Source organism: Branchiostoma belcheri, unplaced genomic scaffold (genome assembly GCF_001625305.1).
Source record: "Branchiostoma belcheri isolate BF01 breed outbred unplaced genomic scaffold, Haploidv18h27 scaffold23, whole genome shotgun sequence".
Lineage (NCBI taxonomy): Eukaryota > Metazoa > Chordata > Leptocardii > Amphioxiformes > Branchiostomatidae > Branchiostoma > Branchiostoma belcheri.
In genome coordinates, this window is record NW_017803824.1 from 1,367,162 (window position 1) to 1,381,578 (window position 14,417).

Here is a 14,417-nt window from a genome sequence, read left to right on the forward strand (position 1 = left end):
ATTCAGAATATGAAGTTTGCATAAATCATCATAAATATGCCGCGACAGTTTGGGATCCATATTATACAAAGAAAGACAAAGATAAACTGGAAAGGTAACAGAACCAAGCTGCAAGGCAGTTATACCTGTCCAGCTACATGTATACTGATACTGGTACAGATAAAGTCTTGTCCAAAGGGTACCTACATGTACATGTAACTCATAAGCCCTGCCTTGACAATGTACTCACAAATCATGACACTCAGTCCACTCAAAGTACTATGGAAAAGTTTATTGAAGCCAAAACAACTTGCACTGTACTTTTGTATTGAAAATAGTTCTTTTGCTGAGGATGTCAGCTGCCATTCCATGCAATAGTGACGCACCAGAACAACATTACAACAACAGGGAAATAATAAATGGCTTGAAACTGAAGTTTTAGAAAAAAAGAAGACTTCACTGCTTTGTCTTTCATGTTCTCTCTCATATACATCTCTCTTCTTATAACAAAAAACGCTCTCATCTGTACATAATCTCTTCTTATTGCACCCTATAAATAAGGCTTTCATATCTCCTGCAGCAATCTCATTTCTCATTTTCTGCAATAAATATTGTGCCGACAAATTAGCCATCTGGTAAGCAAAACAAAAAAAAGCAGAACAACAATAAAGCATCTGTTTATGGTCTCAGATTCTGCCTAAAATTAATAAGGTGTGATCATCATCTGGTCATTAACAAATCAAAGGCACTCATCGGGGCAAACTCATCTGGAATCTCTTACCAGTGATACGTTTTATCTTCTCTATTTAACATTTCGCATGCATTTTTTTTTCTTTACAAGAGGCAAAACAACAAATAAAGCTGGCTCCTCTCTGGAGGCATGACCAAAATTACTCAAGCTTGTTCATGATGAGAATTAAGCAACTAAAAAAAATACTACCTCATATTTAAGATAGAAAAAAAAACAGTATACACTTTCTGCAACAACACGCCACAACTCTAGTCCACTCTCTGTAAGCTTCATCAACATGACATGTTTCACTCGTGTTTTCCACATTGCTCTTGTGCTCTATGTTCATTCTTATTGAGGAGAACTAGCAAAATGTCCTCCTTAGCCATACAACATATACATATAAACTTTCAGTGTTTAAACTAACAGCGTTTTTTAAAACAGTTTATCAACAGCTGAAAAGTTTAACTAACACAACTTAAGTGAGGTTTTCCTTCTTTAAATCACAAAAGACATAATACATTCTGGAGAAGTTGGAAGGAAAATACTACAGCATACCTATAAGAATAATCACTAACTAAAGTTTATTGCATTTAAGGCTTCAATAATACAATATGATGACGAGAACCAACTTAACATGTTAAATATTTCTACACATTTGTACACAGTATGGAGGTGCTAACATGTGCTTATCCTCACTAGTCAGACACCCAAGCAGCTGTTTGTAGTAAACCTGGCAAATCAACCTGCAACTGTCACTTTTTACAATTTTCCCTCCGTAAAACTCCTAGACCTTGCAATCCATATCTGGTATGGCCTTATGCTTCCAACCAATCAGTGCTTATCTCACAATAGAATCTGTGAGATCCTGGCTGAAAGTCATACGAGTAACAAGAGCTCTGATTGGCTCAGAGTAACAACAAGGCTTGGTATGGTGTAGCTTCCGACCAATCAGTGCTTATCTCACAGTAGAATCTTGGCCAAAAGTCATACGAGTAACAAGAGCTCTAATTGGCTCAGAGACTGTTCAAGAAGTGCCAGTTACTAGTTTTGATTTGCCAGCAAACAGCATTTTGGGGACCCTGACCAATGAGGATAGTGTACCTACAATGCAACAGCTACATGATCACACACCGGCCATGATTGCATTGCTCCAACTTCTCTAACATCTACAACACTGTCTATAGAGAGGCCAAGCCTCTCATAACTGGACAACACAACAGTTTTAATCTTACTGTGTTCAGGCTAGGAATGACCCTCCACAAGAATGCCTGTTCGAGGTTGGTTGAATGGGCAGGGTAGGGAGTTTGTGTGTTTACTCCAACCCTGAATATTGCTTCAACACTTTATTACTGATACAGTAAAGCTTCGACTGCCATATGCCAGCCAACCTGGCCTGTAGACATCAGAACAATGAAATTTCGGAAACTTTCCAAAGTATTACATACAGCTATTTTCCTGCACATGCTGCATCGCTTAGCTATAATGAGAAGACATACCGAGGGTACTGCATGCAACACAGCCTGGGTTTTGTAACAGGAGGAGTTCTATATTGCTTGTGAAGGATGTCTCAAATAAGCAACATACAATATGTCCTAGAGTTTAATCAACATTTAGACAGAATGGCTGATAGCTCCTGTTTCAATATAAAAACAGTTGGAAACTTATGCATAAAGTTTTAATATCTAATTGTGTACATAATAACCACCAAATAAGCAACGGTATGTCCTAGAGTTTAATCAACATTTAGACAGAATGGCAGATAGCTGCTGTTTATAAAAAACAGTTGGAAATTTATCCATAAAGTTTTAATAACATCTAATTGTGTCAATAACCATCAACCAACCTCTGCCAAGAATTCTCACGGAGGGTCAGGCACACCTACAGCTTAACAAGAACTTCAAGTTATATAAAATGTCGTAATAAGGTGTCCAACTGTTCATCACAGCTTCGAAGCAACACCCACAAACACAATGCCTGGTTTTGTTGCAACTGGGAGGATGGAATGTGCTTTCCGAACCTTTATACACACAACATACATGTACAGGGAACCACAAGCTATCATATAAATAACACTGAAACACTATTATTACAACTGGTACCTTCTTTTCAACAACATCGTGTTGGAACAGAGACCTGAAGAAAGGCATGCTAACGGTTAGGTTTGTTCTCCTCCTACAACCCCCTACATCTGAGGGCCCCCACCGTATCCCTGATACCCTACCGGTGGAGAGTTGGTAGCATAAGCGACCGTGACCTTGTTGGGGCTGCCGTATAAGGGAACGCCGCCGTGCGCAGGCTGCCACGAGCCTACTGTAGCTGGGTACTGGTAGCTGGGCTGGTTGTCGTACGTCGATGCATAGTGCTGCTGGGAGGGCATGTCGCCTCCTGGGTGGGCGGTGTAGTAGGCAGCATTGGAGGAGGGCACGGGGATGGGAGCGGGACCCTGGGAGCCGGGCGGGTTGGGGTCCACCGGCCCGGGGGCCTGGGCGGGGTAATACTGACCTGTGGCGGAAGGGGAGGAAGCAATGTTAGGCGCATGCAAGGCGGCGGCGGCACCGGGTACATGCAAGCTGGGGGACATGGGGGGGTAGGTGACGGAGGAAACACCGGGGGGTACGTTATTAAACTGCTGGGAGGGGTGCGAATACATGCCTGCTGCCCGGCCGTACATGCTGGCGGCCTGGCCGCCCATGCTGCCATGCAGAGCCATGCGGGAGGGATTGGCGTACTGGTTCATGTAGTACTGCTGAGGCTGGGACATGTGCGGCGGGGGGTTAACGTTGGAGTAGCGGACTGCTGCAGGGTTGTACAGCTGGTGGGAGTGGTACAGGGGCGGGCCTTCGTACTGACTTCGGCGCGGGGGCTGCTGCGACATGTACGGGCGCGCGGAGAAGTAACCAGAGGGACGGTAGAAACCGGGCTGCCGGTCGCGTGGGCCGCCACGCTTCGGCCCGTACGGCGGCCTACCCGTGTGGACCGCCTCCTGGTTCAGGCTGTCGCTACTGCCCGAGCGTTCGGGAGTGCTCCACCTCCCCGGGATCAGTTTCGGGGACCCGCGGTGCTCCATGTAATGCCTCTTGGGCAGCCCGGGGCCCAGGCTGGTGGGACGGGGTATGGAGGACTGTGACCCACTACCCTCGGACGCAACACCGGAATCAGTGTAATCCGGGGAGGAGTCCTCGCTACCAACTGTAGTGCTAGAAGACGTCTGTTGGAGGGTGTTGGGAGAAGGGTGCACGTAGGAGGAAACACTACTACCACAAACGTTACTGTCACTGCCATACTGTACATTCATACTAGCACTGTCACCGCTCGACTGTACACTTGTCATGGAGTTACTCCTGGACACGGACACATCCTTACCTACTACAGAATCATTAGAATTACTAGTATCATCACTGCACGACTTAGCTATAGGTTTACTCGGTGGGTAATCACACCCAGCGCTGCTATTGTGGTAATCGCCAGCTTGCTGATTGCTGGGATGGGTGTAGGAGCTGTAGACATGAGCGCCCTGGGGGAGGGGCTTGTCCTGGGACTGACCGTTGGGCGGTGGGAGTTGGTCCGACCCCTCCTGCTGCAGGTCTTCCCCCTCCTGGCCCTGCTGGCTGCCGCTGGTCTGGCCGTCAGTACTGCTGGCAGGCTGGTACTGCTGCTGGGTAAGAGAGAGGGAAAGAGAGAATGGTTTATTCATGCTCACATCCTTTAAATTCAAAATGCACTTAAAAACAGTTTCCAGGGGGCAGGGCTCTAGCCAGCACCAGTTTTTCCGTCAATTACCGGCACTTTGCGGCATGTGACGGAAATTTTTTTTAACCAATCCGTCAACCTTGACAGACAAAATTAACAAAAATCTTGGGTAAAATATTAAAACATCTTTAGGACCACCACCAACAACCACTCTCATGAGTTGCCTCTCAAAATGCAGGAAACTACGTTTTTGAAGGCTTGAAAATCCGATGATGAACCTGGGTTGACAGAAAAAAATGTCAAGCTAGCTAGAGCCCTGGATAGTACTAGTAAGTCAAAACACCTGTACCTGCACCTGTCCCTGTGCCTGTTGGTTGTAAAAGTAAGCGTTGGCCATGGCTGCCTCCTGTTGCTGGTGCTGGATGGCCATCATGTTCATGCAGCAGCGATAGTACTGCAACATAAACGGGCACAGTGACAACAAAAAGGCTCAGTGCATTCATCAAGGACACAATTTTTTTATTCTTTCATTTTCCATCATCAAGTTTATAAGCTCCCTGCTTCCATTGAGATGAACATGAGAGTTTCTTCCATTAAGCTGTAAAGCCACTTGCCTCCATCGAAAATAATCTAATTTCATTGCTATCATTGTCCTTGTAATAGAGAATCCATGTACCATGCATTATCTGCATTTAATTTTTATTTTTTTAAATTACCCTTTTTTCAACACATATAACGTTCAGATATGTGTACTATGTACAAGTTTGACATTTCAGTAAATTTCCCTCACCTCAGTGCCCAAGTTGTAGAAGAATCTAAGCGTAGAGACATCTGAAAATAAAATTGACAACAACTTGAGCAAGCATCATTAGTTCCATATAATATCAAGATCTATCTTCAGCTTGACAGCAAAACTTGCTCCAAGAAAAGATATTTTACATACACTACAAGCAATAGGAGAGTTAGAAACGGTAAGTACTAGTATACGGGCAATCGCCATGACATGGCCAGCAAGTGGTAGGCAAAAAGCAGGTGACATTTGGCTGATTTACCTACCAATAATTTGCATGCAAATGATGTAAACACAAATTGTGATCGCTTGTATAATTTTGTATATCACAATTTGTAAAGCATTAAATCTGCTGACGAATACTTACCTGAATGTGGCAAGTCGTTCCCATAGGGGTCCCTGGAGGGACCAAAGTTGAGGTTGACTGGCCCCGTCAGGTTGTCGGTGGCTTGGATCATGATGGGGTAGAAGGGAACGTGCATGGGCTGCATGTACGGCACGTACCCGTTGGGCGCGACGGTCTGGGGTGGTGGGGTGTTGGGGGTGGAAGCGGGGGAGGAGGTGCTGTCTGTGGACATCTGCTGGTTACTGCCGCTGTTGGAAGAGCTGATTTCTGCGTTGGCACTGTGGTGGGGAGAGGAGAAAATCATTATGTACGTGTAAGGCCATGTTGAAAGTCTCCATGAAAGTACAAGAAACTGCATCCTGAGGCTTAAAGGCAACCAATGCGATTTCAGAGCAACAAAACTGGAAATATTCTGAATAAGGCAATCTTTATGATATTGACACATACTGCTTCACATTAGCACATTTCAATCAGTATTTCCTACTTTGGTTATTTGAAATTGCAGAAACAAGCCCCAAGATGAGTCCTCTATTTCATGGATGGTACCCTCGAAATCAGCCCACGCTGTTTTCTGTCAGAAATTTTGCTCCATGAGGGTCAATATACATTGGGATAGTGTGGTTTCAACTCAGTATGTAGATAAGTGACTAGAATATTGAAAATTGGGTTTCCAAGCCCTAAAAACTGCATTGGATGCCTTTAATAGTCGTCAGCCTGAGAAAAATAATTCAAGCACAATAGAATCAACCCTAAGAGCAATATTATTTGTTGATATGGTCCGATAAACAATCAAAGGACAGGTACATGTACTGTAGCCCTTCACAGCACATTAGTAGCTTTAATGTCCTTATGTAAGCTGTTACCGTTGACTCTGGAGGGGAGGGGTCGGGTTCTGGTAAGGAGACGGAGTTCGGGAGGACCGGGGCACGAACTCCTTGGTGGGGGTCATGACTCGCTTCATGGGAGGCACTTCCATCTGGTGCGACACCGGGGAGCAAATACGCTCGCCATCTGAAAAATTTACAAAAGGAGTCAGAGACAGGTCAGCATCGTAAAGTAAAACACACCATATTTTGTAAACACGTCAGTGAAGGTTAGACAACCAGGTAATAAGATACATATTAAATTTAAAAAAACAGTTCCTCAAGCAACTGGATATGATTTTGGAAACAGTCAAACGTTTTAGGTAGCATCCACTGACTAGTGGCACTGACTAGTGGCACTGATCGTTTCCAAAATCATATCCTGTTACTTGAGTAACTGTCTTCTGGTGTATCTTAATATTACCTGGATGTCTAATCTTTACCAACGTGTTTACAACATAGCCTGATCTTTCTAATGGTCCGGAATTAAGCATCTTTTTAAATTATAGTAACTGTTTGTTAGCGTAAGTTGTAAACATGACAGAAGAAGTCCCCACCAGGACTGGCCCTCTCGTTCATGTTGAGCTCCTGCATGCTGCTGCAGAGCGAGCCCTCCTCCATGGTCATGCTGTGGCCCCCGTCGCTGGGGGTGGTGGAGGGAGGGGGAGGGGTGGGGGTGGCGGCGCCCCATGCCCCGCCCTCGCCCCCTCCCCCACACCGTGTTGCTCTGCACGTGTTGCACTTGTCCGTTAGACGTCTGCGGAGAAAAATCCATGACCATAAGGACTTGACTTTTTAGAGACTGACTATATACGAGCAAAGAGTTTCAAAGACTATAGAAATACATAAACACAATGAACGATAGCAATTTTTGAAGTGATAATCATCTACTAGTAGGTAAGTCCTTTCATGTTACAAAATCCATAGTTTGTTCCTTATGTATCATAATGTACCATTATGTATCTACAGTAACTATTTAATTTTAATAATTTCTTTTATATTGATTATCAAGATTCTCAACCGTCCAAGCACTACCTGCAGTACCATCACATTACACTAGAGGGCGTTAAAAACCTTAGCAACACATGACCAACAGGTAACAAGTGGTTGGCAATTACCTGGCTGTCAATGGTATGATGAAAACAAATACTCCATTTTGGTAAAGAGCATGACACTAAGTGTAACAGTTAATATCAATGGCTCATTATCATCATTGGTCAACCGTATATACCCTTTCGTTAGCTTAATGGCTAGATGCAGTGAGAAACTCCTTAGGCCTGTAGAATAAAATGTTGTGTTTCCTGTTTCAGTCCTGAAAAAATTAGGGTCAGTAGGTTGGGATTGTCTTTTTTCTTTTCTTTTTTTTTTAGACTTCAGCGATCTGTAGTGATCCAACAAACATAAACTTGCATGAGGACACTATTTCCAATGTCAATGTTGGAAAACCGACTTTACGACATTTAATCACTCTATGTGTCAGATCATGGAGTTAGAGAAGGTCAATCTGATAAAAAAATATGTCCCTTGCAGGGGTCCACACCAAAAAAGACTAGTGTTGGCAGCCTCTTCTAAAGGGTCGGTCGGGAAACAGGAAACACAGCTGTTTTTTCCTAGGCCTTAGCTAATAGCTACAGGTTGAGAAAACCATGCTAGTGAGAAACTCCTTACCGGCAGTGCAGGGAAGGCATCCGGGTCTCTCTGTTGGAGTTCGTACAGGACGATGGACTCCTCGATGGCCTGCTTCTCATCCATCTCACCCCCCTGGGGGGGCCCCGGGGGAGGGGTGGGGGTGTTCCTGCCGCGGCCCCGACCCCGCCCGTGACTGTACTGGTACCTGGAGGGGGGGGGGGAGTCACTCATTTGTCTTAGGTCACACCAATTTAATTTGTTGCACGTTGGCAGAACGCACTGCATCTGCGTGAAACCCTGATTTTGGATCATTTTCTTCGTTGGATTTTTGCTCAACGTTGCATCAGAATTTTGCCTGTTGCAGACAGTATCTTTTTTGGCACAACATGTGGAAACTATAGCCGGGATGTTAACCTTCTATACTCGAATGCATTATGTAAGACCTTCTGCCAAAGTGCTATGCACAATACATTACAGGTCTCATGCAGTTGCAGTACGTTCTGCCGACATGCTTCCTCCATAGATGTACATACTGATGAAAAGTCTAGTCCGCCTCTGTTTTAATGGACCTGACCTACAGAATTTTAAATCTATTTAATTTTAATCGTCAATGTTGTGCTTTTTAATGTGTATCTCTTTTCAAGCTATTTTAACATGTAATCACTTGTGCAATTCAGCCAAGCAATGCATATTGGCTGCCAATCAATGTGAATAAAACAGTTTCAGTTTCAGTTTCAGTATTCAACAGCATCTTCCATTATAATTCAACTACAAAAGTGCAAGATGACTTGTTCTAGCTAATAGTATGCGTAATAACATGGGCTTTGAAAAAATCAATGCCATCAAAGTCATTCCGTATCAATATTGTCAGCTTGTATGGGAATATTAGAAAACTTCAAGTCGTAATGGTTTGAGCATTAATTTCAGCACTTGAAGTGATCTATCACTATCCACCCACACACAGCCACCCCTTAACACCTCTAATGTCCAAGGCAAACCCTGATTGTGTAAATAGAAAATCCAGGACCAAATGAGGATGGATGGCGTACAATTATTCCAGAAAGAAAGACCGTTACAGGTTTACTATTGATGATTACCTAAGGCCACACCAATTTAATTTGTTGTTTCTCGGATTCGCCCTGTCCACTTTTTTCTGATTTGCAAAACAAAAAAAAAACATTTTAGGTTCTTAATCAACTGCATAATGCTCAATGAAAGACATATTTTGGCCCCAAGGCCCCCAACAGTTGAAGAAAGTCCTTTTCTTCCTAGTTTGTGAAATTACAATAAATAGAAATCCAGGACCAAATGAAAATGGATGACTGTACAATTTACTCAAGAAAGATCATTACAGGTCTACTGCTGATGATTACCTAAAGCCTGTCCCTAAGTCTTATACATCACAGCAGTTACAAAATGTATACTAGCACATATCAGCTAATCTACACTAAGTGTTACAGCTGCATTAATATCTATAGTGGGATTTTCTTGCATGAAAAGGCTAGATGTACATCACACTAAGAAATTTAACAAGGACCATCCTGCTGAGGACAAGGCAAATCAGGAGTTAAGAGTAAGAGCCATTATTAGTGAGCAAGGTGCATTAGAAGTTATGCTTGATCTTTCAGTCGTCCTTGAGCAAGAATAAGGGCGAAAATAAATCAGAGAAACAAAAACTGTGCTGCAGTTTGTGCTCTAAGTCTTGATAGTTCCTGTAAGGGATCTCAATTGACTGATGTTTCCAAAGGGGATTTCTGCTGTGCACAACAAGCCATATATTTACTCAGACGCCCTTGGGCAAGAATAAGGGTGAACTAGAAAAGTAACGTTTGCAAAGAAAATGCTTAATGTTTACCTTTGCATGTATATGGTCTGCTCTGTTAATTCTTACTCAAACACATTCATATACATATATTTAAATCCCTCGTACTATGAAATTGCAACGTTATGTAACCCAACACCAGTTACCATGGTGATAGACAGTCTGGTTCAGGTCATTGACCACATCAGAAATCACTGTTTGGAGAAGAAGAAGAAACTGAGCCAAAACAATATGTTTTCCTTCGGTTTTCCTTCAGTAAAAATAATTGAAAACTGTGATGCATTTTGCCTTTTGCATTTTGCCTTCTTGATTGTTCCTGTAACAGTTCCTAATTGACTGATGACTCCGATGAGATTTCTCCTGTGCACAACAAGCTGTATATTCATGTATGCAGCTTTACTGACCTGCTGCCAGGGCGAGGGCCGGGTCCCCTCCCTTCCATCTGGTCCTGCCGCATGAACCGAGGAGGCTGGTTCCTGGGAGAAAAACAAGGAAAAAAAGACAGTTAAATTTCCAGATACTTTATTCCCTTTTTCATGTACTTATTGGTTCCTGGTAGTATTTATGTTTAATTTCCATTGACTGCAATTAAGGAGGCATTTGTAGTTTGTTTGTTTGTTGTGGAAAATTAATAAAAAAACTAGAAAGGCAAAAAAAAAGATACACTCTTCATCCTTGGGTCCTCAGGAAAAATAACAACTAGCTTATGATGTCTAGAGGGGAGGTTGTGATGTTTTATTGTTTAATTCTTCAATTTTGAAGGGGAATTGTTATATGTAGGGGAAAAATACTGCACTGTCTATCAACATTTTGTAGGATGTCTTTAATATATCATATACTTTTAGACATCTTTTTTAGGCATCTGGACTCAATTTATGGATGCCAAGAAACTCAATTTATGGCTGCCAAGAAATGGAGACATCAAAATATAAAGCTAGAAAATGGAGGGAGGGATGTTTTACGAGTGCTCAGATTCCACAGGTATACGACAATTATGACATATGGCTTCATTTTGCAGGAGTTTTATGTAGGGCTCACGGCAACCTCTCAATTTGCAGTGTCTCCTCTACAAGGGTGGAGGCACTCTCATGTGTCACAGCCCATCTGTCAAAAGGAGCAAGACTTAAAGGCATCCTGTGCAGTTTTTAGGGCTTGGAAACCCGATTTTTCAAAGCCAATTTTCTAGTCATTTATCTACATGGTGAGTTGAAATCACACTATCCCAATATACAAATGTATATTGACCCTCATGGAGCAAAAATTACTACAATTCTGATGGAAAATGGTTACTAGAATGTTTTGCTGCCCTGATATTGCATTGGATGCCTTTAAGGGTTCTTCTATGGAAAGAGGAGAGAAAATAAACGCATTTATAAAAGGTAATAGAAAACAAAAGACCTATGCCACGTAACGTTACCAGCAGACATTTCATTTTTTATGCAAGCTGCTGTGGTTGCCTACATTGTTCATATCATTTTAGCATTTTAACTTGACTTACGGAAATGGAGCTGCAAAGAAACATGACATTACCTTTGACATACAGTGTAATATATAGTCAGATAAATACATTCTGCAAGACTAGAGTATTTGTTTTGCTGTGGGTGAAGCTTTGTGCACAGATCTTGATGTTTTTGGCATGTGGTTTGTGGCACTGGTAGTAAGAGGTTGAAAATGTTATTATTAAAGAGAATAATTAGAAAAGGGTGATCAATGGATTATCATCTCTTTTGTTGTGCTTTTCTAGTGGAGGCAGTGCATAATATACATTGTATGAAGAGATATTTTTGGGGTGTTTCTTAAATTTTTTGTGGCAGTGCTGTTGGCAGTTACTTTTTTGGTGCTTTTTAAATTTTTTTTTGTGATTTTGCTGTGCATTTCCAGGAGGCAGTGCATAAATTAATATATACAGCATTGTATTTTTGGGTGTTTTCATATTTTTTGTGGCAGTGTTGGTGATCAAAGGAGTATCTTCTTTTACTGTGCATTTCCAGGGGGCATAATATACATTGTATTTTTCGGTGTTTTTATATTTTTGTGGCAGTGCTGTTGATTTCTTGTGCATTTAAAGGAGGCAGTGCATAATCTACAATGTATTTTTGGGTGCTTTTGTCTTTTTTTTTGTGTCAGTGATTTTTTTGTGACTTTGCACCAGTGACTGACCTCCCCTGTGAGCTGAACCTGTGTCCATGCGGGGACCCGTGCCCATGGTACATCCTGCCCTGATAGTCCCGGCTGTGATAGTCCCTGCCATAGTGCTGGTACCGGGGACTGCACAGGGGATTCAAGCACAACGCTTTCAGAGTTGTCCCACAGATGTCATTCTGTATCTGTATTTGTATAGCCGGTATAACCGCAATTCGGAGTAACACCCCAGCTTCGCAGCTGGTTACATTACACCAAACGACTTGTTGGTTACACCTAACCCTTGAACATCCAACTCTAAACATTGTTTAAAGCTATCTAATGATACATGTAGTGCCTGGCGGTGGATAAAAAGTCTGCATCTATTCATGCCCTGGTTAGCTCCAACCATTGCTTCCAAGCAGGATAGTCTTTCACCATTTATTGTTTGGTCCAGGGCAGGGCCATAGCTAAGTTTCTGTTTGGGTGGGGGTGTTCTTCCAACTGTCCAAGGGACCAGCGAGAGCCCTATAGCTAAGTGTGAATATTTAATCAGTTTTCTAGGAAAGGGTGCCAGACCAGTCATGGGAGAAGTGATGAAAGGGGCAAGCTGAGCTAGAATCAAATGGATACCTTACCTTCACCTTACTCTTACCAAATGGATACCAGACTGGAGATATGCTTCTGCATAAGGCATTGTGCTCCACTCAATTTCCTTACCAGACATGCACTGCACCTCTGCACCCTCCAAAACATCTCTAATACATCATGTGCGGCCATATAACTGAGATAAGAAATGCACAAAGACAGAACTGAGATAACAAATGCACAGAGACGTCCCCTTTTATTAAGTCATCACCGATCCTGGACCTAAGCGATAACTCTTCAAGAAAGCTGGGTCACTTGCCAAGTGTGATTTTGCATGCAACCGCCTACTAGTATAAATAGAGTGATAAACTTCAATCGAATCCCTGACAAACAATGAATGGGAATTGGCGGTCCCCTCTGCACTTGGAGTGGGTGAGTCAGTAAAGAGGTTTTATGGAGCGTTATTTTTAGTTTAGTTTTTTTTTTTTAAGTTTTAGTGTCTCCTTTAGGAGCAATGCATCAATCTCTGCACAAATTGAATCTGTCAAGGGCTCATATCTGTCAGGATTTATGGAGGGCGATGACTTTTTCCTGCAGAACTAAAGACAATCGCAGAGGCAACATTTTGTACTGAATGATTTTGTAGCCTGTACCTTTGTGAATACCAAGTATGGCACCAAACTGTACAACAAACACTAGGCAAGACCGTGATCTATCAAAACCACTGTTTTTGTGACTGGAATAATTGTCAGATTCGCCAACCAGGTCCTACAGTGGTGCCCAGAAGGACAGGGAAGGAGGGGACGTCCAAAGATGAACTGGCGACAGACAGTCAAGAGGGACCTCCAAGCTGTCAACAAGAGCTGCAAGGAAGCCTTAAGGCTGGCTGCTGAGAGAGAAAGCTGGGCTACATTGAGCCCCTAAGTCAGTAAGAATAACTACAGCAAAACACCAATTGAGCAGGGATTTTATCCAGCTAGCCTTCGCTTCATGTCTACTTCACCTCACCACTGACCACAGCCAATACTAGATGTGTCTAGAAGGGTGCAAAGTCAGATATTGGTGGACAGCTATGTGTTAACGTCATTCAGCACCAAGGACAGCTATATGTGAGGGTTGTTCAGCACCAAGGACAGCTATATGTGAGGGTCATCAGCACCAAGGACAGCTATGTGTGAGGGTCATTCAGCACCAAGGACAGCTATATATAAGGGTCATCAGCACCAAGGACAGCTATGGTGAGGTCATTCAGCACCAAGGACAGCTATGGTGAGGGTCATTCAGCACCAAGGACAGCTGTGGTGAGGGACATTCAGCACCAAGGATAGCTATGTGTGAGGGTCATTCAGCACCAAGGACAGCTATGGTGAGGGTTATTCAGCACCAAGGATAGCTATATGTGAGGGGCATTCAGCACCAAGGACAGCTATATGTGAGGGTCATTCAGCACCAAGGACAGCTATATATAAGGGTTATTCAGCACCAAGGACAGCTATGGTGAGGGTCATTCAGAACCAAGAACAGCTATATGTGAGAGTCATTCAGCACCAAGAACAGCTATGTGTGAGGGTCATTCAGCACCAAGGGCAGCTATGTGTGAGGGTCATTCAGCACCAAGGACAGCTATGTGTGAGGGTCATCAGCACCAAGGACAGCTATATTTGAGGGTCATTCAGCATCAAGGACAGCTATATGTGAGAGTCATTCAGCACCAAGAACAGCTATGTGTGAGGGTCATTCAGCACCAAGGACAGCTATGTGTGAGGGTCATTGAGCACCAAGGACAGCTATGTGTGAGAGTCATTCAGCACCAAGGACAGCTATGTGTGGAGGTCATTGAGCCAACCGAAGGACAC

At 43.1% G+C, this 14,417-nt stretch overlaps 1 protein-coding gene across 1 annotated transcript in view; it reads right to left on the reverse strand.

Annotated features, from left to right (window-relative positions):
• Nucleotides 1–246: 246 nt before the first annotated feature.
• LOC109470690 (putative bifunctional UDP-N-acetylglucosamine transferase and deubiquitinase ALG13) overlaps nucleotides 247–14,417 on the reverse strand; it is a 60,630-nt gene continuing 46,459 nt past the window's right edge. The window contains 9 exon segments of the mRNA XM_019769720.1: nucleotides 247–4,367; nucleotides 4,752–4,856; nucleotides 5,193–5,233; nucleotides 5,560–5,816; nucleotides 6,402–6,549; nucleotides 6,959–7,079; nucleotides 7,081–7,158; nucleotides 8,070–8,235; nucleotides 10,257–10,328. Of these exon segments, the coding sequence (XP_019625279.1) occupies nucleotides 2,895–4,367; nucleotides 4,752–4,856; nucleotides 5,193–5,233; nucleotides 5,560–5,816; nucleotides 6,402–6,549; nucleotides 6,959–7,079; nucleotides 7,081–7,158; nucleotides 8,070–8,235; nucleotides 10,257–10,328 (2,461 nt within the window). The 3' untranslated portion in view covers nucleotides 247–2,894.